The sequence below is a fragment of the Vitis vinifera genome, chromosome 13 (assembly GCF_030704535.1).
Source record: "Vitis vinifera cultivar Pinot Noir 40024 chromosome 13, ASM3070453v1".
NCBI lineage: Eukaryota > Viridiplantae > Streptophyta > Magnoliopsida > Vitales > Vitaceae > Vitis > Vitis vinifera.
Window position 1 is genome coordinate 17540939 of NC_081817.1, and position 26923 is coordinate 17567861.

General features: G+C 32.8%; 2 protein-coding genes across 2 annotated transcripts; one reads left to right on the plus strand and one right to left on the minus strand.

The window, feature by feature from the left end:
- Window positions 1–793: 793 nt before the first annotated feature.
- Window positions 794–1598, minus strand: LOC109123671 (uncharacterized). The gene is made up of 3 exons (XM_019224072.1): window positions 1415–1598; window positions 1086–1291; window positions 794–1009 (listed from the first exon to the last, which is right to left on the minus strand). The coding sequence occupies exons 1-3, from the start codon at window positions 1596–1598 to the stop codon at window positions 794–796; spliced, it is 606 nt and encodes a 201-aa protein (XP_019079617.1).
- Window positions 1599–6038: 4440 nt separating this feature from the next.
- Window positions 6039–26311, plus strand: LOC100253979 (probable 3-hydroxyisobutyryl-CoA hydrolase 3). The gene is made up of 14 exons (XM_010660699.3): window positions 6039–6138; window positions 8483–8563; window positions 19747–19815; window positions 20524–20587; window positions 20827–20906; window positions 20992–21075; window positions 22928–23012; window positions 23602–23687; window positions 23805–23926; window positions 24036–24096; window positions 24177–24272; window positions 24412–24513; window positions 24592–24633; window positions 25911–26311. Exons 1-14 carry the CDS (start codon window positions 6100–6102, stop codon window positions 26046–26048), a joined length of 1149 nt encoding a protein of 382 aa, XP_010659001.1. The 5' UTR covers window positions 6039–6099; the 3' UTR covers window positions 26049–26311.
- The last annotated feature ends 612 nt before the right edge of the window (window positions 26312–26923 follow it).

The window sequence follows — 26923 nt, forward strand, 5'->3', positions numbered from 1 at the left end:
TACAAAGTATATATAGAGGGTAATCACCATTCTAAGAATTAGAAAGAATGATACAAGGAAAGAATGATATAAGGAAATAACAACTAATATCCTAATATCTCAACTTTCCTAATATCTCAATATTCCTAATATCTTAACTTTCCTAATATCTAAACATTCCTAATACCTCAACACTAAATGATATAAGGAAAGAATGATATAAGGAAAGCATTCCTAATATCTCAACACATGGGGGTTATTTTGAAGCCCAAAGGTGCAGGCTACTTTCTTCTCCAAAGTGGTGTGCTGCTGGAGATGTGTGGAGTCTTCCCATTCCCATGATTGTTAAACATTATCTCGAAGATTTTAGTTCATTCTTCCACTGTTTCAGAACTCGTCGGCAACTCTAAAGACGCCATGAATTTCTCAAGGGAGAAAGCGTGTGCGCGCGTAATATATAGGAGATTATGGTGTGTTGATAAAAGCCTGTACGATGGCAATGCTGCTGCTGCTTCTAGAAGGACTTGTGATTGTTGTCGTGGACCTCATCTTCCCCCAAAAAATATCTTCTCAATCCCGTTCAAAAAAACCAGCCCCAAAATCCCCCAAAAACCTTCTCAACACATTAGTTTTGACTTCCCTCTACTACTTCCCAACCTTCATTGTCTGACTTCTCTTGATCACTAGGATGAAAACAGCTTTGAGAACAAGTAAATACAATCACTGTCAGCCAAGTCTAGTACTCGAGTGAGTTTTTTGACGATCATCAGATTGTTCTTGTAGAAAATACAAGAGAGTAGGTGTCAACTGCATTTCATAGTGCATTGAACCGCCACAATGCCTGCATCTCCCTGGGTCTTCTACCTCTTCCATAGCCAGAAGTGGCTTTCCCACCATATGCGTATCTGAAACATTGGCCTAGGTATGCATCTAGACATTTTCTGAACCTGAAGTAAGTCCTGTCAGTATTCCATGCCCCCATATACTCATAAACCTCCTCGTTGGATATTGCTTTCTGGGTCTGTTCTTTCTATATTTCCCTTGAGGATACTCTTCCTAAGTATATGTATAAAAACAAGGCAACACTGGTGTGTCATTAGAACCACCCTAGTTCCAGGACTCAAAGGTGAAGACTTCACAGTAGGCTTGGCGTGTCGCTTCTTGGAAAAAGAAGCCATGCTTGCAGCTTCAAAAAGAACCCTACCCAGCTCCTCCAAATCAATATCTTCATCATTTTCATCATTTTCCTCCTCCATCCATATATCATTATTCCATCCAACAACAGGAGATGATGCAATGACAGTCTTTTGTACTACTTCATTTTCGGTAGGATTTAATTTTTGAACACAAATAGCCCCCTAGCTACACGGATTTCTTCCACATGTGGGCATCAAATAGCCCAAAACATAGATTACCCACTCGTCAATCTTCAAACTTTTGCCAAAAATCAGGGCATAAACTTGAGCCACAAGACAGAGATCCTTTTCACATGTAGCGTACTGAAGAAGATGGGGTTTTGAGGAGAGCAACTGTGGAATTGACCAATCTAGTAGTCCACCAATTTTTGTGGTGTAGTGGTCTGATGGTTCAGAATCGTTCTCAACCCATGGTCCAGGCATGCCCACCAATTCGAGGACTGCGCCACCCTCCCTCCCCCCCGTAACTACAAAAATTTACTCAAAATATAAGGTGGCGGCGAAGGTGCTCATCAGAGATGACCCCAGTGGCGGCGATGAAGAGGAAAGAAATAAAATAACCAATCTCCACTCTCTTCCTACCCCTCTCTGTATCTTCCCCAAAAATCCCCCTTCATTCATCAACCAGAATGTTGGATATCTCTCTTCCACGTGCTGCTGAATCACCCTCCCATAAGCGTCATTTTCATGCTGGATATCTCTCTTCCTTACCTCTCACAGTCCTCCTTCCCATTATCATCCTTCTCATCATGCTCAGAATTTCTCTTCATTTTGAACACAGCCCTCATTCCTGTCCACATACGCACTGAATCTTTCCTTTTTTTCTATGCCAAACTCCTTTGGTAAGTTTCCTACAAAAATCAATGGGTTTACCCTGTTTCTCTTCATTGTTCACCAACCTTAAAGAACATTGAATCCTCATATGCAAGAAGTTGTGAGGACTAAGGTGATTAAGCTCCTTGATCCCAAAATTATTTACCCTATTTCTGATAGCACTTGAGTTAGTTTGACTTAAGTTGTACCAAAGAAAAGTTGTATCACAGTAATTAAGAATGAAAAAGAGGACGTCATTCTTACAAGACTAACTATTGGTTGGAGGGTATGGGTTGATTACAAAAAGTAAAATATAATAGCTAGGAAAGACTATTGTTTTCTACCATTCCTTGACCAAACACTACAAAAGGTAGTTGGATATCCTTTCTATTACTTAAATGGTTGTTCTAAATATTTTCAAATTTACATAACTCTAAAGGATTGGGTGAAGACTACTCTCACTCCTTTTGGGATATATGTATATAGAAAGATGCCTTTAGGGTTATGGAATGCTCCTATAACTTTTCAAAGGTGCTTGATCAATATGAAATTGTTAGAAAGAGAAATGGAAGTTTTCATAGATGATATCATAGTTTTTGGAGCCACTTTTAATGTATGCTTGAAGAATCTACACTAAGTGATAGGAAGATGTGTAGAAAATGGCTTAGTTCTAAACTTTGAGAAGTGCCACTTTATGGTTAATCAAGGAAGCATATAATTTCAAAAAGGATAATTGAAGTAGGACAAGCAAAAATTGAGTTGATTATGAAACTACCTAATCCCTCTAGTATGAAAGATGTTTGTTAATTCCTTAGACATGCAGGATTCTATAGGAGATTCATTAAGGATTTTTCTAAAATTGCTCAACCTCTTTTGCAGTAGTATTTCTACTTAAAGTTATTGAATTCAAGCAGTAAGAAGATTACTAAAAAGCCTTTGATACATTACAGGAAAAATCTGATTTCTACACCATATTAGAGGTTAGCTCTTGAAGTTGTGTCTGATACTAGTGATCTTGCCATTGGAGCAGTTTTGGGATTGAGGATGGAAGGAAAACCCTATCCGGTATACTATGAAACATAAGGTTAAATGAAATTCACAGGAATTATACCACTACAAATAAGGAACTTCTTACTCTAGTATATACTAGGCAAATTCAGATCTTACATTTTTAACACCACTATTGTTGTATTCATTGACCACTCTACACTAAGTTACTCGTTAGGGAAGAAGGATGTGAAGTCAAGATTAATCAAATGGATTTTTCTCCCACAAGAATTCTATATAGAATGTGGTAGTTGATCATCTATCTAGAATAACTTAAATTTAAAGGAAATGAGTATATTAATGATGATTTTCATGATGATGCACTTGTAGTTGAGAACAAAACTCTACAGTATTCTCAAATAGTACTAAATTTTCTTGCTACAGGCAAATTCACCTTTAGAATGGAAGAATGAAAATAAGAAAGTTTTCAAATCAAAGATGAAATATTACATTTGGGCGATCCTTATAGATACAAGTATTGTTTATCTCAAATGATGAGAAGATTTATTTTTGAGGAGAAGATGGAAGATGTCTTGAAAATGTGCCATGATATGCATGTGGTGGGACTTTTCAAGAAAAATAGCTACAAAAGTAGTTTAGCCAAGGCTATGTTGGAATCACTGCTAAAGGATGCTTGGAAATACAATAAGAGTTGTGAGAAATTTCATCGAAGATCAATCAATGGAAAATTGGTCATGCCTTTGAATAACATCCTTGTTGTAGAAGTGTTTAACTATTGGTGAACTGATTTTGTGGGGCCTTTTTCAACTTCAATAGGACAAACAATCACAAAGTGGTGTTTAGTTTAGAATAGATTTATTTTTCATTTTAATTAATTAGTTGTTTTATTTTTTATTAATTTTGGTGGTTTTGTTTTGTTGAAATTCATGATGAATTGCTTAAGTTTTACAAGACTTAGCATGTGCAAGCTCTAAAATATTTTATGTTCTTTCACTCTTTATATTTACACTTTGAACCTTGAGTTTTACTCTATTGGGTATCGCTTACTCTTCTTTATCTCTTAATCTTTCTCATATCTTTATTTGCTCGATATAGACTTTTTATGCTACTCTACATCTCATCACTTTTATCTCTCATCATTGTAATCATAATTTTTATCCCTTTTTTTTTTTTTTTTTTTTTGGAATATAGGTTTCTTATATAGGGAAAATCATCCAAAAGTGTGTCTAAACTAGGGATGAAAATTTTGGATAATTTTGGCGAAATTTCGCGTATCACTAACCGAAAAAACTAAAAGATCAGGTGAAAAATCGATGAGGCAATTTTTTAGGAAAAAATCAACGAGTTTCACTTAAATTTTAGAATTTTCCAATTAATCGGAAAAACATGAAAAATATCTCTAGTTGCTCACATTTTTTCAATGAAATTTCATAAAATTTTGACCAAAAAAAGGTTGTTTGCTGCAACACGGGTCAGGGGGTGGGGTGTGGTCAAATGGGCTGCAACATGGTTTGGGTGTAGTGAAAGCTCAAAATATCTTAATTTTGTGCCTTCAAATGAGGGACTCGAACCGCAGACAAAAAGTTTGAAATAAACGTTACCCGGGGAAAGTTTGCCCCTTGATAAATATGTTGCACCATGAGATATATATATATATATATATATTATATAAAAAAAAGTATTAAAATAATATTTTTAAGAACAAATTAATTATAATTATTTTATAATTAAATGAAAATTTTTCATTTCATTAATTACCAAAAATATTAAAATTATCATAATAGCTTTCTTCATAGTGTTTTTAATATTATTAATATATTAATTCCATTAAAAAATTATATATATATATATATATCATCATTTATTTTATATCATTTAATACAATTAAATTAAATGTATCATAATTTTAATATTAAATATGTTTTAAAATTAAACATATTATAATCAAATATCATAATATTATTATCGAATAATATTTGATATAATTTAATAATGAATGTACATTTATAAAATTTATATTTTTTTATCAATGCATACAACATTATTATCAAGTATGATAAATTATATCATAAATATATCAAATTATTCAACAAATAACTTTAAAATGCTTATTATACTTCTAATTACATTTCTATGAGGTTTTTCTTACATTTTCATGAGTTTTGATGAATTTTAGGCTTTCTAAAATTTTTTCCAAAATATCTGCCGATATAAATTTTAAATGATTTTTTAAAAACCAATTATATACGTAATCTAGGCGAGGGCAGGGTGATGGAGGAGGGACAAAGCAATACCCAAACCTATTTTGGGGTTTAAAAAAAAATTCCTAAAGTTGCCCTAACATCCACTTAATAGTTGATGGAAAGAAAGATAAGGATAAATAAAAATAAATAAATAAACATGAGAAAAAAAAAAAACAAAATAAAACAAAACAAAAAATCTCATACAAATGGAAAAAAAATCATAAATGAAAAGAAAAAATTATATAAATTTATGAGTATTTCATTAAGATTTTTTTTATATAATTATTTTCCTCTTTCCATGCCTGTTCTCCCATTCTCCTCCCTTGTCATTATCATTTCATTTGAAACCCAAAAATAAGCACATGGGTACCTTAGACTTATTGTTCAATCTATCTATCATTTAAAAATAAATTAAACTAAAAAAATCGTTGATTAAATTCAAGAGGAATCAAACAACTCAAACAAACGTGATATTGGAAATATCACGTGGACTTGTTTCTAATCAGATCACTTGAATCACATTGTTTTTGGTCAATGCTAACGTGTAGAAACGTAGGAACACGCCAATCCACGTTTTATTTCCTTATTTTATTTTTTATTTTGCAACACGCCAATCCACGTGATTTATGCTGTCTTGGATTTTAGAAATTACATCCCATGTGGGGAACCAAAATAAGTATTCAAAAAGAAAAAAGAAAAAAAAAAAATTGTCAATGGTTTCCTTTTTTTTAATATGAAACCATTGCCAGCTTCAAACCATATATATATATATATGCTACAAAGTCTCATCGGCATTGGTTTATCTCTACATCATTCTTATAAGCCATCTAGCTAGCTTAACCTTGTTGCCCTCGTCTCTCATGGCTGCCCTCTTCTTGTCCGACCCGGAGCCTAACCAGGTATATGGTTCTTATCAATCCAAGGACGTTTTTTCCTTATGAGATTATTTCTATTTCTTTAGGTTTTATTTGTTCTTAGTGTGCATTTTTACGTTTTATGATAAAGAAAATTGAAAAGCCATAGTATTTGATATCACAATCCTTGGTAATGAAGTAACCCAGGCTTTGTTTGTATTTGCCTATGTTTTTTGTTTTTAAAAATAGGAAATTTCATATAAAAAGTACAATTTCTTCTTCAAAAAGTATAGACTTGCCTTATGTTTTTAAAAATTATTTTTAAAATTTTTAAAATTTAAGGTACTAGAGGTTTTTTTAATGTCTCTATTTTTTAAATCGGTCTTTAAAAACCGTTATATTTTTTTTATGTAGGTTTCTAAGAATCCTTACATTTATAAAGAATTTAATATCATTTTTTGTTTTAAAAAATGTATCAAATTAACACTAAGTTTAGCATTTAATTTCATGATAATTTTTTTAAGTAACCCCATTTTAAGGGTGACAATGGGTAATGTCCTATAGAGGCAATAAATAGTGAAAATTTACTTAACTCGAATATGACCCACTAAATTTAGCATTTAATTTTATGATAGGTTTCAAACATAACCCGAAATAAGGGTGACAATGGGTCATGTGTCCTATAGTGGTAATAAATAATGAAAATTTACTTAATTTGAATATGATCCATTAAATTTAGCATTTTATTTCATGATAAGTTTCGAATATAACCCAACTTAAGGGTGACCGTGGGTCATATGTCCGATAGTAGTAATAAATAGCGAAAATTTACTTAACTCAAATATGACCTACTAAATTTAGTATTTAATTTCATGATAAGTTTCGAACATAAACCAACTTAAGGGTGATAGTGGGTTGTGTGTCCTATAGTAGTAATAAATAGTGAAAATTTACTCAACTCAAACATACTTGGTATTCTTGTTAGTAGATGACTCATTTATTACAAATATTCATTTAACTGGTATAATAAATGATTTAATTTTGATTGTATATGAATTGATACAAAATAACTCATCCACACAATTCTAACTTATTACATCTATTTTATATATAAGCCATTTAAATTATTTAGAATTTGAAATTTATAAATGTATTATTCTAAAATATTTTTTAGTTGCTTTAATTTAATTTTTAAAAATAGTAATTAATTTAATTATTTAATTTTAATATAATATGTTTATAATATAAAATGTAATTTTAAAATTTTAATTTCATTTATTTGTTGTTTTATTTGATATTTTAATTAAAAAAATATCTTTATCTTTATAATGCAATATACATAAGTTTTCATTATGTTGGTTATTTAATTTTTTCTAATTTATAATTAAAAAGGTACATAAAATTTTAAAATATATAACATTAATAAATCTACAAAGGTTCACAAGTCATTTTGACAGAATGAAGTAAAAAAGTTAGATAAGTTGAGTCCGAATACAACTAATTTATTAAACGAGTTATACAATTAACATGATTATAATACAAAGACAATTGCACTTAACTCAAACTTAATGAAGTTTACGTAATTTTCAAGTCATGTGTTATCATGTTATATCAAAATTGTCACCCTACCTTAACTCTTAATTTAATGCTACAACTACTAAATTCCTTAACCTTTCATTGCTTTTAGAAAAGTTTTTGTTCTTTCTCTCTCTCCAATAAATAAAATAATTAATTTATGATTAATCATGAAGTTTAATAAGCTAGAATTATACAAATTAGAGATTTGATTTCAACCAAGTAGATAATATGGGGAGACTAAATATTTAATACATTTTCGTCAAAATTTTGAGGAAAATGTTGGTTCTAATACAATGGTAACACTAAATTTTAAGATAAAATTCTCTCAAACAAAATATTCTTCAATGATTCTAAATATAATAATAATAATAATAATAATAATAATAATAATAATAATAATAGAAGAACATGATATATTTTATGGTACAAATTCTAAGTGTTTAAACTAATTTTTAGAAAAGGTGATAATTTTTTCTTCTTTTTCCTTTTTTTATCCTTTTGTGATTTTTTGTGTATGTCTCTCTAAGATATGCAAAAGGAATATATATTAAAAGACAAAGCATGTGATAACTAGAATAACCTACTGTTTGAACTATATCATATATTTTTGTCTTCTTCAATTTATTTGACTTCGTTTAGCAAACAAAGATAAATGAAAAAGAAGGGAAAGCTCTGAAGAAAATTAATTCAATAAATTGTTTGTAAAGAAATATTATGATGTAGCAACAAGAGGTTGTATTCATCTCACAAACTTATATTTGTATTGCTTGGTGCCATTACTTACTTTCCAATGATCTCTTTGGATCTTAAGGTCCTTTTTGAAGAAAGTTCATATGCACGAAAGATGATATTAAACCGACCTCACAAACTAAACAGTCTCACTTATGAAATGGTATGTTGTTATTTTGCATATATTTATAAAGCATTCGATATTTAAATTCTCAAATTAAGTTTCATTATTTCATGGATTGTATGTTTTGTAATAGTTATTTATCTTTTTATATAATATTGTTTCCATTTGGTTCTCCTTGCTAAAGTATCGTATTTTGGAAGTTTAATATCAATGTCTTAGGATTTCTTTTCCTTATAAATTGATTACCTGCTCAAGTACATAACAAATTGAGGTAAGGTGTGCTAAGGGGTCTGTGTAAGTGCAAGTGAGTAGACATAAAGTGTTTGTAGACCTTGTCTGCATACATAAACCTAAGTAATCCATTAAAGCATTGAGTTTGGATCCTTATCACCAAAGAGGGTTGTGCTCATATCATTTATTCAATTGTTCCTAAGCATAAGAATTGTCAAAATAGTACCCCCGTTGAATATGTGGGTTGAACTTAGAATATCTAATGATTTCAATACTAGAGGTATGGAAAATAGGTGATTTAAGGTGAATGACTTACAAATAGAGGTAGCTCTAAAACATAATGGAAATTAAAGAATTAATCAGAGACTAATTTGACAAAATTTCAAATAACAAAGCAATAAGAAAATCAGACACCAAAGGAAAAGATCCACTAAGGAAATCACCTTAATCTCAAATCCTCCTCAACTAGATGCTTTTAACCCAAGGTTGAAGGAGAAACAATGGCACTAAACCAATATTATTTTTAGCCTTCAGTTTAGATCTTGAATAAGAATACAATGCTTAGTCCAAGTGAATCCATATCAAGTTAGCTTATACTTGTGCCTAAGATTGCTCAACTTTTGACCTTCACAACCAATGTAGTAAGCACCTATGACCACTAGGATTCACGTGAACTTCACATAGACATTTAAGCCATTAGAGGACTGATTTGAGATATGATTTAACTTAGATTCACTCATCCTTTGGTGCCTCAATGGATTTAGCTACTCATGTTCTAATCAAAAGAAGCAGGTAAAACAATGAAATAAAAAGACAAAGACATGAAATTTTAATTAAGAATGAAAATTAGAATTCTATTAATAAACTAGAAAGTGGTGAAAAAAAACCAAAGTTCAATAGGGAACACCTAGAGAAATGGGTGTAATTAAAAATTTATAATAAAGATTTATGTGTTATACCTAATTTTTCCTTGCAAGATAGTAGGAATAAGATACCCAATCAACCAATATAATCAAGAGATCTGCAAAATAAATAAAAGAGATATGCAATGGACACAAGATTTTTACATGAAAAACCCCTACACTAACTATGGAGATAAAAAAACTGCAAGGTTGAAGGCCGCTAATCTAAATCCACTATATGAGATTAAGTTACACATATTTACTTGGCCTATTTACCTTAAAGACTTACTTTCTAGTACTTATAACTTAATACATATCTGTGATGTAACAACCTCCAATTGCTTCAGTGAATACGCTTTAGCCTCATTGAAGGGATGTAGGTCTTCAACTCTAAATTCTTGAATGAATCATTTGAATGAGAGATCGGGAATGGTGTGGCTCATTAGGCTTTCTCTCAAGGAGACTCTCTTTTGAAATCTTCCCAATCTCTTACCCTAAAAGGATTATAATGAGGTATATATAGGCCTGGTTTCGCAGTTGCGAAACACCCTTCCAAATGGCGTCTCGGCTGCGAAATTCCCGTTCAGCTTTGTGCGCTTGTCTTCAAACGACCATAACTTCTTCATTTCAGCTCCAAATTGAGTACCGTTTGAAGTTCTGGACTTCTGACTTCCCAAGCTTTGAAACGAGATATCATATGCATAATTTGAGCTCCAGGAAGTGCTTCAAAAATGTGTCCAACAGTAGCAAAATGGAGGTGCGACATTTCCGTTCATGGTTTGCACAGTCATCTTCAAACAGCCATAACTTTTCCGTTTCAAATCCAAATCTAGAACCGTTTGAAGCTGTGAACTCGTGACTTCCCAAGCTTTCAAATGAGATATTGCATGCATAATTTGAACTTCGGGAAGTGATCGAGATGTGTCCAACAATTGCCGAAATGGGGGTGCGGCTGTGAAATTGGGATTTTTCACTTTTTAGGACTTCGCAGCCATTTCACAGCTGCGAAACGAGGGTCACTGTGCTGCAAAATGGCACTCGTGTGCCAAAAGCGCTTTCGCAGCCGTGAAATACCCTGCGGAATGGGGCTTTGGCTGCCAAAAAAATGAAATTTTTTTTTTTTTTTTTTTTGTTTCGCAACCATTTTCACAGCTGCGAAATGAGGTTCACTGTGCTGCGAAATGGCACTCGTGTGCCAAAAGTTGGCTTCGCAGCTGCGAAACACCCTTCCAAATGGAGCTTTCCCTGCGAAATGGAGGATTTCATGCTTTGGTGGTTCGCAGCCGCTTTCGTAGCTGCGAAATGGGGGCTCCTGTGCTGCGAAGTGGCACTCGTGTGCCAAAAGTGGTTTCGCAGCTGCGAAAATTCTCGCAGAGAGGGGCCTAAGGCTGCGAATTGGTTTTACAGCAAAGTGCCGATTTCGCAGAGGCTGCGAAATCTCGCAGACCCCTGTTTTTCCCCTGTTTTCGCTCCGTTTGACTTCGATTTTGCTCCGATTTTGCTCCGAAAGACTTCCTTCAATTTCTTTGCAATTCCTCTTGATTTTGATCATCCAAAAACCTATATTACATCAAAACAAACTAGAATTAAAGCATTGAAATCAAAATTAAAGCATTGAAATCAAACTTAAAACAAGAAATTAACAAAACAAAAAGATATGGACTAGCTAGTCTTTAAAAAGACTAAGTCCATCAAAAAATTTGCTCCTGATTTAGCTTGCCCGGATCCCATATGAAGTTTGCATCCTTCAATTGAGACTTGGTTTGTATGATTTTCCCATACAAAGCTTGGAGAAAAGGTGGAGGCATGTGTTTCTTCATCAATTCTTCCTTGATGACTATCCTCTGTGGTTCTCTATGTACATTAACATCATAGCCATCTTTCTCTATGCTTTTCCCCTTTTTCTTTCCTTTGATTTCCTCCCTATTTTCTTTCTCTGTTTCACTCTCTACCTTATGCTCTAGCTTGCGTGTGGGCAGATCAACCTCTTTACCACTCCTCAGAGTGATAACCTCTTCGACTTCCTTCACCATTGAAGATTCTCCCTCTTGAGCCTCCACTTCATGGATACTCATGGAATTTTGATAAGGTTGAGAAGGAGAGTTTTCTTTCTCTTGCACTGTGTTGAGGTTGGCAAGCCTTGAGATTGAATCTTGGAGAATATCTAACTTCTGAGATAGATCATTTTGCATTTCATCCATCCTTTTATTCAAAGTACTCTCCACTCTGTCAATTCTTTGATTGATTTGAGCATTGGTGGCTTCTTGCTTTCCAATAAAATCTCCCATTACCTTGGTGAGATTAGCTATTGCTTGTTCAAGGCCTGAGGCTTGCGGAAGTGCTTGAACATGTTGCTTGTACTGAGGCGGCTGTGGTTTCCAAGAGAAATTTGGATGGTCCCTCCAATTGGAATTGTAGGTGTTGCAATCACCAAACATTTCCCTCTTGGCTGGAATGGTAGGACACTCATCCACTAAGTGCTCATAAGATAGACAAATGGCACAAGGCATAGCTTGCAATGGTGTTTGAGAGATGGCTTGCACTGGCTGCATATTTGTCATTTCTAGCTCTTCCAATCTCCTTTCCATAGCTGCAATCTCTACCTTCATGTTCATACCATCATTCAAAATATACATCTCACCCTTAGCTTTAGGTTGAGACGTCATTCTTCCCATATCTCTAGCATTTGGTTCACCCCATTCTCTTGAGACTTCAGCCACATAACTCATTCATGGCTTCCTCTGCTATGGTATTCAATATGGCATGCACAACTAGCAACTTGTGAATTAAAAACAGAGAACACAAAAGAAAACAAAAGAAAAACAATTCAAAGAAAGAAAATTAAAGTAAACTAAAAACTAAATAAAAGGTATACTAAAATATGAACAATAAAGAAATAAAAAGAGTTAGTAAAAGGAAAAGAAAAGTCACCAAACTTGTGATGAAGATCACAAGTACTCTAAAAAGGTGATATCACTGTAAAGTGGCACCATCCCCGGCAACGGCGCCATTTGATTCGTCCCTAGCAGCGGCAGTGGCAATGGCACCATTTGATTCGGGGTTCAATCCCCGGCAACGGCGCCATTTGATTCATGCCCACTTGGTGTCTCAACTGATTCGGGTCCAGCTGGTGCTCCTTGATTGAGGGAGTAATCAACAAAATTTATAACCTATTACACCATATACTAGGGTAGCAAAGACAAAGCTACTATAGCATAGTGACTCTAGGATCGTTCACTGGGATGGGTTTTCACTTCACAAATGATGTTAATTCAAAGTTGAATTGGTGCCTTTTCATTTCAAGGTTAGCTTTAAAAGAAAACATAAAGATGTTTGAATGAAAAAGGATTGGTTTTAAGCTAACCAAAAATAGTAACTGATTTTACTTACAAAGAAAAATGTTTCTTGGAGTTCAGATCACTAGGCTCGGGTTCCTCATACAAAAAGGGAGTTCCGATCACTTGTTTCTTTTCCTCGCATTAGAGAATTAACATATAGTTCCTTCTCCAACCGGTATTGTATAGATGCTTCCCATTAATGGGTTCAAACACTAAATCCCTCTCACTGATGCACTTTGCAATGGCTCATACCTCTCACCTAGCACTTGCCATTCAAGGTGATCTTTAACCTTGGATTACCCGTCAAAAGCTCGCAAGAGATAACTAATGGATGTCTCCTTGGAGTCCAAAAGCTTACTAAGTGTTGGCTATTCTAGAAAATCCTACCTTCAAACCACCTCCCAAAGGCTCGCAAGGGGTAAACTAGTGCATCTCCATGGACGGAGATCACTTGCCTTACCAAGTGTTGGCCCAGGTGATTTAAAGGCGTTTTAAGTTAACTAAAAAGATAAAAACCATTAATGGGTTACACTTTCTCTTCATTAAAAACTAAAACAACAAAACTTCCAATTTATGCATGTGGAAACTTACCCGGCTTTCCTTACTCCAAGAGACAAAAAGCTTAGTCTCTCATCCTCTGAGGAAAAATCCTCAAAGTTTGGTTAGCTAGAAATAAAAAGAAATGAAAAATGAAAGAGAAGGAAAAAACAGAGCAAGGCTCTGTATATTCTATATATTGATCGATTACATTACATGATGATCTTACAGTGGATGCAAGGGAGTTTATATAGGAAGGTAATTTACCCTTCCTTGGATACTTCCTAGCTAAGGAATTACATGAGTGGTTGAATACAAGGAGAAAATGGAAATTTAGACACAAAAATCTGAAGAAAAATATCCAAAAGAGTCGGTGGAAAATATCGGGAAGCTCCAGGAACCATTTCGCAAGAGAAAATGGTGTCTGCAAGATTTCGCAGACACTCATGAAGGGCTGCGAAATTACTTCGCAACAAAAAGCTATTCTCACAGGGCTGCGAAGTTGGCTTCCACCTTGAGGTTCTTAGCTTCCAGCTTGCGGCATATATCGGGCAACTTCAGGAGGAAATCCACAACACTGTACAAAAAGGCTGCGAAATTCTCGCAACAAAAGGCTGATTCCACAACACTTTAGAGTGATTGCCTTGCAGTGGCTGTAACTTATTCGTTTCAACTCCGAATCGTGCACCGTTTAAAGCATTGGATTCTTGACTTCCTGAGCTTTGAAATGGTATATAGAATGTAGAAAATGGACTTCGGGAAGTGCTCCAAAAGTGCAAAAGAATACTGCAGCTGGCTTTCCTCTGTTTTCTTCACTCTGTTTTTCCTCTCTCCGTGTTTCTCTCCTTGCATACTTTGAACGACTTTGGCAAAGGGATATGGGGCTCCAAAGCTTGGTTTCTTCATGAATTTGAGCTTCCAAAAGCTTTTCCATGAACTATATACAGCTCTCCCTCATTCTTGGATTGCTTTGGTGATCAAAAAGCTATCAAAACACCAAAACTTAACACAATTTGATTAGAATTGATTGCAAGGGTCCTTAACATGTTAATTGGGTTAAAAGGCAATAACTACTACTCAAAAGTGTTTAAAAGAGTTAATTACAAGCTATCAAATAGCACTTTTTGAGTAGTAATCAAGGCCTAGAGGCCGAAGAGGGTCGGTATCTCAAGGTTTCTAAATAGGATTTGCATGAAATATTCAATAAACTTGTGCTAATCTTCAATAAAATTGGCATGAGCACTTGAGCGCACTTAACCACCGCTTAAGCGCCTTAGGCGCTTGAGTGGTGTCAAGTGCTTGTGTGGTCTTAGCACTTGAGCGTTGTTACCTGCTTAAGTGCCCTTGCCCTTTTACAAAAATAAATAAAAATTAATTTAATTCTAGAAAAAATGCACCGTTCCTTTTTATACCCTTTAAAAGCCTAACTTGCCCCAGGCCAAACCTTCTTAGACGTACCTGTTACTTTTTGGTTGGACAAACAACAACTCTTGATCTTTAATGAAGAGTAAGTCACTATCTAAAAAGATTTCTAAGGTCACAATTTACTTGGAACAAAATTACCAACATACAAATAAGACTCAATGTTCTAACAATCTCCTCTTTTGGCAATTTTGTGACAAAACATAACATAAACCTACCTAAACTCTCATAAAGGAGTTTACATAACACACATGAATGCTCAATTAAAAAAAAAAAAAACTGAGGAAAGGCCTTACATCATCATGTAACTTGCACACAAAGAAAACTATACATAAGGTAAAGCAATGTGTGGGATAAAATAATGTCAAGAAAGAAAAACGAGATAGTTGGAGATTTTGCTTGATGCATTGTGAAGGCATGAAGATGGAACAGATTCCTATAGCAACACCAATGTGCAAAGCAAAGCTTGAGAGGAATATAGATGCATACAAATTAACTAAACCTAATAAAAGCTTGATAAGACACAATAGATCAACAATAAAGCATAGGAGGCTTTCACCAACTAGAATATACATAAAGAAGATCATGGGAACAAGTTTTTATGACTTAGAGTAGTTTTAGAGAGATAGACAGATAACAAAGAAATATTTTGCAAGAAACATCTATGTTAAGTATCTCTCTTAAACTTCTAAGGCATGCAATCAACAATTGATTTGGTTTTGTTGATTTGGTTTTCTCCAATGTCTCAAGATTAGTATCCTCCAATATATCAATTACTTTCCCTCAAGAATTAAAAATGAATAAAAATAAAATTTGAAAATAATTTTTCAAAAAATATCTCCCCAAAATAACATTTCCCCTTAAATGTAAGAACTCTCATTAAAATAAAATAAAATAAAATAAAATAAATAAAATTTTTGCCTAGAGATATCTCCCAAACTTCAAGAAATATCTTATATATCTTCTAATGAACTCCACCGTTGGTATTTGATTGACTTTGCAAGTATGTTTTATAGATCTCCCATTTTTCGTCACAAAAATGAAAAAAGTAGCAAGATAGAAATATAAAGCACAAGAGAGACACAATGGGAAATATAAAGCACTATCATATATATAGATACTCATGATTCTAGATACAAAAAATGTGTAACAAATGAAAATCAATTTAGATCAAAGCAAAATACATAACAGCTCTAAGCATCAAGAGGTGGAAGAGGTGGAATAGAACTCGATGCGCCCTGAGAATGGATCCATTAAATGATTTATGAAAGCTAACCTTAGACCTCATGGAGCTAGGTGTCTTGTGAGTCTATTCTCAGATGAAGATGAGTCATGGCATCTATGATCTTTTGTATAGTCAGATCAACCGTAAATAGTACAGAAGATGATGTGTGTGAGAAACTAGCATGACCACGACTAAAGCGTGTATGAGCAAGCTCCGAAATATTGACCTCGAGAACTAGAGCATTCTACTTCATCGCTCAAACCTCATTCTCCTTGTTGAGAGCCTCTTGAGATGCTAAGACTAGTGTTACATCCTATATACCATGGGAAACATGGGAACCATGAGACCATAGACATGACTATAATGTTTGGCTTAAGAACTCACATTTGGAAGAGCATAAAATGCTTGAACCCCTTAAGAAGCATCAAACTAGAACCCAAAGTTGTTTAGGATTCGAGAAATGAGAAAGGTAAAAGAAAGGCCACCAAATTTGAAGGAGTGATCACAAGAGGGGGTCATATTGTCGAGAATGACCTACCCTATATCAAACTACTAGCCAGAGAGAATGACATGAATAAACCTAGCAGTTTGGTAATGGATCTTGGCATAGTAAGTGAAGAGATAGCTTGGTGAAACCAACAATGGAAATGTAGGAGGGAATGGGGTGAGAAATGCTATAAAGAGAAGTGGGAATGAATCAAGCTTCCCTCGAGTGAGAGCCTATACCTCAAGAAAAAAGGAAGGAACACACTCAACAAGACAAGGCATACCAAGGACACATTCGATCGACTAGGAGGAGATGAGAAAAGAATGGCAATACATGGTCACTCTAAATGTAACGCCAACTATAATAGAGTGCATGTTAGCATAGAACATCTATATTAAGATGAGGGTAGTAAGTCCCTTGGAGAAAGAACAAAGTCTTCTACCCTCACTCACAAATGATGGTGGAGAGAAGAGTATCTTGAAAGGCTCTAAGGTCGACTGAACACTCAATCTCGATGCGATAATTGTGGAAAGAAGCGTAAAAGCGAGTACGATCCTCCTCACAATGGAAGCACTCCCACTAGGAGGTCATCCAAGTCAAAAGAACCTTAAAGAGGAATGTCCTGAATGGGCTCTAGTGACCTAGAAGCGGTCACCTCATGCTAATGGTGACAACTAGCCATCAATAATATAAAGAATATACAAAGGCATAAAAAACAAAGAAAACTATGAAAGAAAACTAAACCACTAGAAATGATCTAAACTATGTCCTAAACAATACTATACAAATGAAAATGTGAAACTAGGAGTAAACTGACCTCAAATGCACAAAAACCAAGAACCCATAACGTTTGAGCTAACTAGAAGGAGGTTATTTATACCCTATAGGAGCGCTTGATGCAGATTAGCACTCGGACGTCATGAGCATGGGAAACAACTTATAACACTTGAGTGGTCTTATTGCTTGAAGCGATGTTGGATACAACTTATGGCACTTGAGCACTTGGAGCACTGGATAAGAGTGCTCAAGTGTTGGTGACAACGCTTGAGCACTTGATTTAGAATTTAAGCACCAAGTAAGAGTAAAGGGCTTTCTAAAAAGGCTTTGAAATCCAAAACCAATCAAAGTATAAATTACTCATGAATTTAGGAATGATAAACATCTAAGGGTAGAATCATAGAGCTCATAAACTCACAAATTAGGTTGAAACGTAATGTACCAAGTAAAGTTTCTGGATAGTATCCATCCATCAAACAAGAATGAAGTTTTCAACTCCAAAAAACAAAATTAATCTTAATTTTAGTTTAGAAAATCAATGCATAACTATCAATGTATAAGAGGATCAACATAGAAACATAAGCATTGATGTTCAAAGGAATACGACTTATTGTCTAGTTCTATATTTCGAAATTGATCTCCTAGAAGTAACATCTAGTCATGTCTTTAGTCAAATTAAAGAACACATCCAATTAATTTGTTCTAAGTTTGTTTGATTTTTGTTTAACATGACCTTGTTGATCTACATACAACAAAACTTAAACTCCCTCTTAATTTGATATCATATTTTTCTTTTTCTTTTTATTTTGAAAGTGGAGGCATTGATCTTTTAATTTTACTTTTTGTTTTTATTCATATTTGCCATTTTATCCTTTTTGGGAGTGTTTCCAAATGTTGCAAGTGAGCAGCATATATTTAGGGAATGAATCTTGGAAAGTATATAAGACTTATCTTAGCCAAGTATTCAAATTTTGCATTGACTTATGAAACAATAATAATGATCATAGCCAAACAAGGTATGAGGATAATAAGATTTAAGCATGATAAAAGATCCTTCCAAAGAAACCAAAATCTACTTTGTGAGTTAAACTTAAGAAGTTCCCCGCTTGATCAATCACAAAGTGTAGTTCATGTTGAATTTCCACTATACAAAGATTTTTAATTATCAATAAGTATGTACCTCAAAAGTGATTAACAAATATCTAAGGAAAACCTACACCAAATCTTGTAAATTTAATACATTTCTCTAGGTCATAAAGTCGAGACATTACAAATCATGCTAACAAGGTAAGTAAACAAACAATAATTATATGCCCAAAACTAAAATTTAAGAAGGCTAAAGGAAACAAATAGAAAATAGACAATAATATATATATATATATATATATATATATATATATATATATATAGTACTTAGAAGCTTGAAGGATTCTAACTCCTTAACGCACTAACAATCATCTTCCTGCTTGCAAAATAGACTTAAATAGGTCCTCAATTATTCTCTTAAGTGTTTGTCTAGGTGGAGGCATTATGAAATAGCTTAATAGATCCCAAAGTAGAGAAGAAAAGCCAAAAGATGTGGGCTTAAGAAAAATCAAGAGAGCAAATAGCTATGACAACATGCTCAGGTAATAGAGGAGGTGTCACCCTAGTTGTGTCTGCTTTTCCAAGGTAGGGTGCCACTTGATAGGCGAATGCCAAAGTTGGCTTCCATTGATTTTCTTTGTGCATCTTCTTTCTTGCCTTACTTAAGTAATACACCTTAAAGAATTCCTTTGAGCTCTCTTATTCACAAATATGGATTCAAACTCACACCAACTCAATGAAAAAGTGAGAAAATCAAGCATTGGAAAAATAACACAAGTTTAGTGTTGGGAAGCATGTTTGATGCCAAATAAATGTAAGAAATGTATGATTCATGGCAAAAAAAATGTGCTATATATGATCGCAAGTAGGAAGTTGAGGATGTAAGTCTTATAGATGAAGAACATGACAAATGATTTTCTCCCCTTGTGTTTGTTAATGGACACGAGTTTTGGCTATTTTGTATGATTTTTACGTAGTTCTTACTTTTCATAGCATCATAATTTTTAATTTATGTATAAAGATAAAAAGGTATTAACTTACTGTATTTCATATTAATTGAAGATGTATGTTTTATTATTATATCTTCTTGATCTTCCCACCACTCTTTTCTTACATATTTTCTCATGCATTTATGCATATGATGTGGACAAATGGGATGTTGAATTAAAAGTAATACAATTGATTAATGGTTTTACTGAATGTCATTTTATGTGCAGATTTCTCAAATTTCAAGGAACTTGGAAGTGTATGAGAATGATCACTTGGTCAAAATTTTGATTTTAAAGGTAAAGGAGAATTATATCAAAAAAACATTTAATCTAAACTTTGATGAAACTAAATGTATATGGTAACATGTGATAGTGAATGAGTACTAAGAATTTAGAACACAATCATAACTCATTACACAAAGCATCCATTTCTATATAGCAATTTAGTATACTTATATTAGGGACTTAACTTAGGCCCTAAGTTCATTTGTGAAAATAGAAGGCAATGCTCATTATTAGTCAAACACTTAGGTTACTAAGAATTTAGAATGATAATCCTAACTTGTTGCACAAGTATCCATTTCTGTGTAGCAATTTTGTATGCTTATATTAGGGACATAACTTAGGCCCTAAGTTCATTTGTGAAAAAGGAAGGCAATGCTCATTATTAGTCAAACACTTAGGTTACTAAGAATTTAGAATGATAATCCTAACTTGTTGCACAAGTATGCATTTCTGTGTAGCAATTTTGTATGCTTATATTAGGGACATAACTTAGGCCCTAAGTTCATTTGTGAAAAAGGAAGGCAATGCTCATTATTAGTCAAACACTTAGGTAACAATATGGAATCATTTTAGTGAACCATCAAACATAATAAAATCATACAATACTCTTGCATATAGCAAAATCATATTATGGGTTCAACACATATATGGTTAATTTCTATTTGATCTCTGTAGTTATTTTACTAGTGTCTTCTAATTTAATTTTTTCCTCCTTTATAGGGACAAGGAAAAGCATTTTGTGCTGGTGGAGATGTTGTAGGAATTCTTCTTTCTATAATTAATGGTGAGATTTTTCATTTCTTTCTTGCATTAGACTCATCTTCCTTGTTTTTTATTTACTCATCTTCTTCAAAAATATAGGCAAGGCATATATTATTTCTAACCCTTGAACTTACTCATATCTTGGATGTAGACAACAAAACAATGATGAGAAAGTATTGCTTTTAATGTGAAGATTGTGATCTAAATATTCAAGTGTCAATGCATGTATATTATTTCCTAATAAATTGCTTAAATGAATAGGACATTGGAGCTTTGGTGCAAGGTTTTACAAGAAGCAACTCACCTTAGACTATTTAATTGCTACATCTACAAAACCTTTGGTGAGACTTTATATATAGGCTGATGATAAACAACTATATTTTTTTTTCCCTTGTAGCATTATGTTAATCTATCGTTTTCTTTAAGGTTTCACTTATCAATGGAATTGTCATGGGTGGAGGTGCTGGACTGTCCATGAACTCAATGTTTCGAGTTGTCACTGAGAACACTGTACTTATCTACCCCCTCCAAGTATTCTTTAATCTCTCAAATTAATATTGTCTTGTTACAACAAAATTATTTTGTGAAACATAATTTCATGTTTTGCTACTTAAATACTTCATTGTTGCAAACCTTTTTATCTATTGTAGATGACTTTCATGCAAACAAAAATGGTGTAATACAAAATCTAAAGCAGGTATAAAGTTTCACTACAAATAAAATGAAAAATAATTTTTTTTTCTAATTACTAGGTCAAGAAAAGTATTCTTTTTTCCACATGAAAGTTCAAATTGTCATGGAAGCTGATTCACATACCTTAATGTCTTCAATCGAAGTGATAAATAAACCAAATATAGAAGAATAAGAGCAAAGAAATGACATAAATTTAATGTGCCTTGACAATATGTCAGATTCATTGGGTGCAAAATAAAAGTATTCAATTTACAAAAATAGAAATTGAGAAAATAAATAATTGGAACTCTTACCAATTAGGCTCACGCAATTCAATGCTTCACACCTAAATTCTTAGAATTGAAGTTCAAACCATGCAATGCGCCTTTTTTATATTGTTTTAAAAAAAAAAAAAAAGTCTAATAATAACTCAAATACCCATAAGATTTACTTTGGATCATGAGTATAAGTATGAAAAAACACTTACTCATAGGACTTAGTAGCCTTATCCATGTCAAAGACTTACTACATAGTATTCTTGTCCAAGTTTAAGTCTTTGCTTAAAATTTGCTAACTCGAAGACTTATTTTTCCACTAACAAGATAACACCCCAAAATTGATAAGTGAAGTTCACCAACTGCTAGGTAACCACAAGCCTAAGAAAAAATCTTATGATGAATGAACTTCTCTCTTGTATGAGTTTCTTTATTGTGATACACTTGGTTAACATATTTTCCACATACTTGGTTAACATCTTGTGCTTTCTTGTAACCTCTCTCTATAATCTCCCATGAATGCTAGGAACTAAGCAAAACCTTCATTTTGATACTCTAATTATCATAATTATCTTTGTTGAGCCTTTCCTTATGACTTTGATGCAAATTTCTTCAACTAAAAGAGCTAAAAACACACAAACAATTAAATAAAGAGATATTTTAATTAACTTTCTAAAATCAAATCAAATAAACATTTTAAAAACTTCCCAAACTCAAGTTTACTTTTCAATAATTTTATTTATTTTGAAAGTAAATACAAGAACTAGGTTATAAAGGAAACAATTTTATAATGCTTTACAAAAATATAAATAAATAACAAACAAAAAAATAAACAAAACAAAATTTATAGTCTACCCTTACTCACAAACTAAACCAAACTTTAAATTGATTTCAAAAGTACATTTTTTTTTAGCATTTGTTTTCAAGCTAATACTTAGGATTAGATAACTTATGAGGAAAATAAGTGTTAAGCAACCGCTTAACCATATTAGTGGTTTGTTTTAAAACGTTTAGAAGCTCCATTCAATATGAACTCATCAACATACATAAAATCAAAATAAGTGTAAGCAAGAAAATGAGGAAAGAGTGTGAACTTTGTTGGGCTAGGCAGAAAAACCTAAATATCATCTACATTCTCTATGAGGGGAATTAGGGATGCAATTATGGCCTCTTCATATTATTTCATGCAAGCAAATAAAAAGTGAACTTCATACTCCGAATATATCTTTAAGTAGTGACCATACCTTAATATGTGATTTTTTAATTAATTTGAGTTACAATTACTATATTGTGATTCAAAAGTAAGCCAAATTTGAACTAATGCCCTACTGTCAAATATAAATGTGTTCTTAGTCTTTTGAAAATATATCAAAGTCTTTGTAGCATCAATTCATTGGTTTCATGAATTTTTGTAGGTATTTGCAATGCCAGAAGGACAAATTGGACTCTTCCCTGATGTTGGTGCATCATATTTCCTTTCTAGGCTGTCGGGATCTTTTGGTAAAGTTGTCAATTCTTCTTATGACTTCATAATATTTCAACACAACTTTTTAGAATATCTGGTATGTAGTTCTCAATTCTCTTTGTGCCTTTTAGATAAATAGCATTTCATACATATCTAATCAATACATTTGAACTTGGTCAAACATATTGCTGAAACTACTATCTTATGTCTAGTAAGAATAACAAGGGAGTTGTGAAATTGATGAATTATATGACTTTGATAATTTAGTAATAGATATGGTCTAGACACCCTTTCTTAATTTAGGAAAATAATTGATTAAAATTAAAATGTAAAAATAAAATTAATTAAATAGAGAAACATACCAAATTTTAAGTGCAAAAAAAAAAATTAGAAATAACAAGTTTAATAATATCTTAAATTACTTCAAGATACCTAAGTATTAATGATGGTTAAAGTAATTCTTGTGCTGGAAAATTTTTCTAGACGTGTTATAACTGCTTACAAGTTTTATGACTATTAATTCTTCTGCCATATGCTTAAACTTCAAACTGAATTTTTATCTGTGAGGTTAGATTCATGTGGTTTTAACCCATTTTCCCTTCATTTGTGTTAATCGATATGAAGGAGAATATTTAGGACTCACTGGTGCACGGCTGGATGGAAGCGAAATGTTGGCTTGTGGCCTTGCAACCCATTTTGTCCTCTCAAAGGTACTTTCTCTCAGAGATAATTCTTAGTTATCATAAAAGGTAATTCCTTAAGGGAATTCATTTAAATGAATAAGGTGGTAGAGTTAAAAAATTGTGATGTATTCTTTGTTGTTGTAGGATCTTCTTTTGCTGGAAAATGCGCTATCGGAGGTGGCTTCTTCAGATGCATTAACCATTTCTAGGGTCATCAGTGCATTCTCAAGCAAAATATCCTTAAAGAAAGATAGTGCCTTCAGGAGGTGATTCTCATGCAAATTGATTATATGAACAACTAAGCATTTTTATTGAGTTTACAACATTGTGCCCCTTAAGCATGACACTCATGACTTTGATGCATTGGTAAAATAGATTGGAGACCATCAACAAATGTTTCTCAAAGGGAACAGTCGAAGAAATACTATCAACACTGGTGACTATGATTGTAAAATCGCTCCTTTCATTAGGCCTTAAATATATGCTCATAATTAATTAGAATTTCACTTGTTTTAGGAAAATGAGGTTGTAAATGGAGACAAGTGGATAGTCCATGCAATAAGTTCTATGAAGTCGGCTTCTCCAACAAGCCTTAAAATTTTTCTTAAATTGGTAAGAACATTATAAATGCTTATTCATTTTCAAAAAGAAGTTCAGTTAATGAAAACTTGTTCTACTTAGAATAGATTTCCTTAGTTTAAACCTTCTAGGTCTACTCTATTAACAAAAATTTTACTTGATTCAAACTTAGATTAGAGAAGGGCGGACAAAAGAACTTAAAGACTGTCTAATCCAGGACTATACCATCGTTTGTCACCTGATTCGAAGAACATTCAATAGGGATTTCATTGAGGTATCTATATTGATAGCTTATGTTTGTTTTAGCTATTTTGATACCTATTACTTATATAGTGAAAACCTCCACATTCAGGGTTCAAGGGCAAAGTTATTTGAGAAAGACAAACAGCCTAAGGTACATATACTGCCATCCCTTGTTTCATGAAAATTTTTTGGCAGCATTCATATTCTTACCATGAGATTCTTATAATCCCTTTTTTTCATTTTTCTTTTCGATTCCCCCATGCATGCAAATAGAGACTTTACCATTTCTAAAGGAAATTAAAGAAAGAACTTATTGAATGCCCTAAAATAACCAAAGTTGGGATCAATGTTTTCTGGAGAACACTTTTGCATGCTGTTTATTTCATCTTAGAGGAAGATGCTAATTTTATAACTTCTTTTATTAGCTGCTTATGTTACAAGAAATTATCTAATGTTAAAAAAAAAACAAAAAAAACCATGATGGGAATAATATATATATATAAAACTTTTTTTTCTGTGTCACAACAGTATTGATAAAATGGGGAAGGTAAAAGTGGTTCTTTTCTAGAAAGGAACTGTAAGCCATAGAAGTTGAGGCAAAATGTTAGAAAGGCATGAAAGGATATTTTGAGCTTCAAATCAAATGGGTTCATTTCCATCATATTGACTTGATCCAATCATAAGAGATCATTAGTCAAAGCTTAACCAGGTAGAATAAGATTTTTTTCTTATCATTGAATAAAGTAGTTAGAATACAATAATCTTTAAGAGGATGAGAAAAGGGATAGTAAGATAGAGCTAAAAATAGAGATAAACATTTTTGTTTCCTTTTCAGTATGAACTTTGTCTTCTTCTATTCTTCTTCTACCATGGATTTTCTTTTGCATATTAACAATCATCTAAGATTCTAAAATGGAGCAAAAATTCAAATGTCAAATTTCCGTATTCGCCAAGCAATTTCATTGACATCTAATTGCATTTTTTTTTAGTGTGCAGTTGTCTGATAGTATACAATCTACAAAACTCCTTGCATGTACTCTAAAATAAAACAATAATAAAATGGGACTACAGGTTTTTTGGATAAGAGTAATGATGCTTTCTACAAATGAATCCCTAGATGAGTTCTTGGGGAACACAAAGAATACATGTATTTGATTTTGCAAAATTATAAAGCAGGTCAATATGATTGTAAGAAAATTCATCTAAGAAAATTGTATTCCCTCTCTCTGATCTCCACAAAACATATTTTTATCTATTTAAAGATATAGGACCTTGTCATTTTAAGTTAACCAACATGCTTCCTGGATAGGACCTTTACTACACGATAGATAGGAAAAATCTATATATATTTTTATGTAGAATCATCTTTAATATTATACCACTTGAAAATAACATATTTTGGCTTGTTCTTGGCCTGTATTCTGACAGTGGGAGCCTTCAAAACTGGAGCTGGTTAGTGATGAAATGGTGGATCAGTATTTCCAAAAAGTTGATGATGCTGATTGGGAATACCTACAACTTCCTGAAAGAGCAAATATTGCCAAAATATGGCAATCAAAACTCTAGCTGGATTGTGAAAGATGATTAAGGAATATAAGGAGCTATAACTCACTTCAATTTCTAAACTTGATTTAGAAATTTTTAAAATTTTATAATTAGATTTAGATTCTAAAATTTAAGACTTTTATTTTAAGTGATTATTTTAGTTTCTATTTTTTAGTTGTTATGAGTTTCTATTTTGTCAAGTGTTAGTATCTATAAATAAGAGATTATGTAATATCTGAATAAGAGAGAGTGGTGGAATTCAATACATTTTTAATTCTCCTCAATTTTATTTTCTTTGTAACTTCTCGTGTTTCTCTATCAACCCTATTACTCTAAATAAATTGGTATCAGAGTCATAAGAAATGATGGCAAGTATTCATTTCAAGTCCCATAACTCAATAAAGATAATTATGACAATTAGAGTATCAAGATGAAGGCTTTGCTAGGTTCAAAAGATGCATAGGATTTTGTTGAGAAAGGCTACAAAGAGCAAGATGAAACCACTCTATCCCCATATCAAAAGGATTCAAAATAATTATGGACGTGGTAGTGGATATGGCAATGAAGAAAGAGGTAGTTTCAATTCATCAAATAATGAAAGAACAATCTTCTAAAACTTACATTCCTCAATAGGACGTGGAAGAAGACATAACTGAAGGCAAATGAATAGGGAAAGTATGATAAATCCCAAATTCAATATTATAATTTTAACAAATATGGTCACTATGCTTATAAATATAGAAGTTCCACTGATAATATGGAAGGACAAGCCAACTATATTGAAATAAAAAATAAAAAAAGATCAAGAAGAGTCTACCATATTGTTCACATATAAATGAGAAAGTGAAGAGAACACATGGTATCTTAACACTGGAGCAATCAATCAAATGTGTGGT

What these genes read in the sequence shown, in the direction of transcription:
- LOC100253979 (XM_010660699.3), top strand. Translation starts at nt 6,100, where the DNA reads ATGGCTGCCCTCTTCTTGTCCGACCCGGAGCCTAACCAG. An exon ending in GAGTTGTCACTGAGAACACT is followed by an intron (nt 21,076 to 22,927) that starts GTACTTATCTAC and finishes GAATTTTTGTAG; the next exon opens with GTATTTGCAATGCCAGAAGG. An exon ending in TCAATAGGGATTTCATTGAG is followed by an intron (nt 24,514 to 24,591) that starts GTATCTATATTG and finishes CTCCACATTCAG; the next exon opens with GGTTCAAGGGCAAAGTTATT.
- LOC109123671 (XM_019224072.1), bottom strand. Translation starts at nt 1,598, where the DNA reads ATGCCTGGACCATGGGTTGAGAACGATTCTGAACCATCAGACCACTAC. An exon ending in TGCCCTGATTTTTGGCAAAA is followed by an intron (nt 1,292 to 1,414) that starts GTTTGAAGATTG and finishes AAAATGAAGTAG; the next exon opens with TACAAAAGACTGTCATTGCA. An exon ending in CTTTGAGTCCTGGAACTAGG is followed by an intron (nt 1,010 to 1,085) that starts GTGGTTCTAATG and finishes AGGGAAATATAG; the next exon opens with AAAGAACAGACCCAGAAAGC.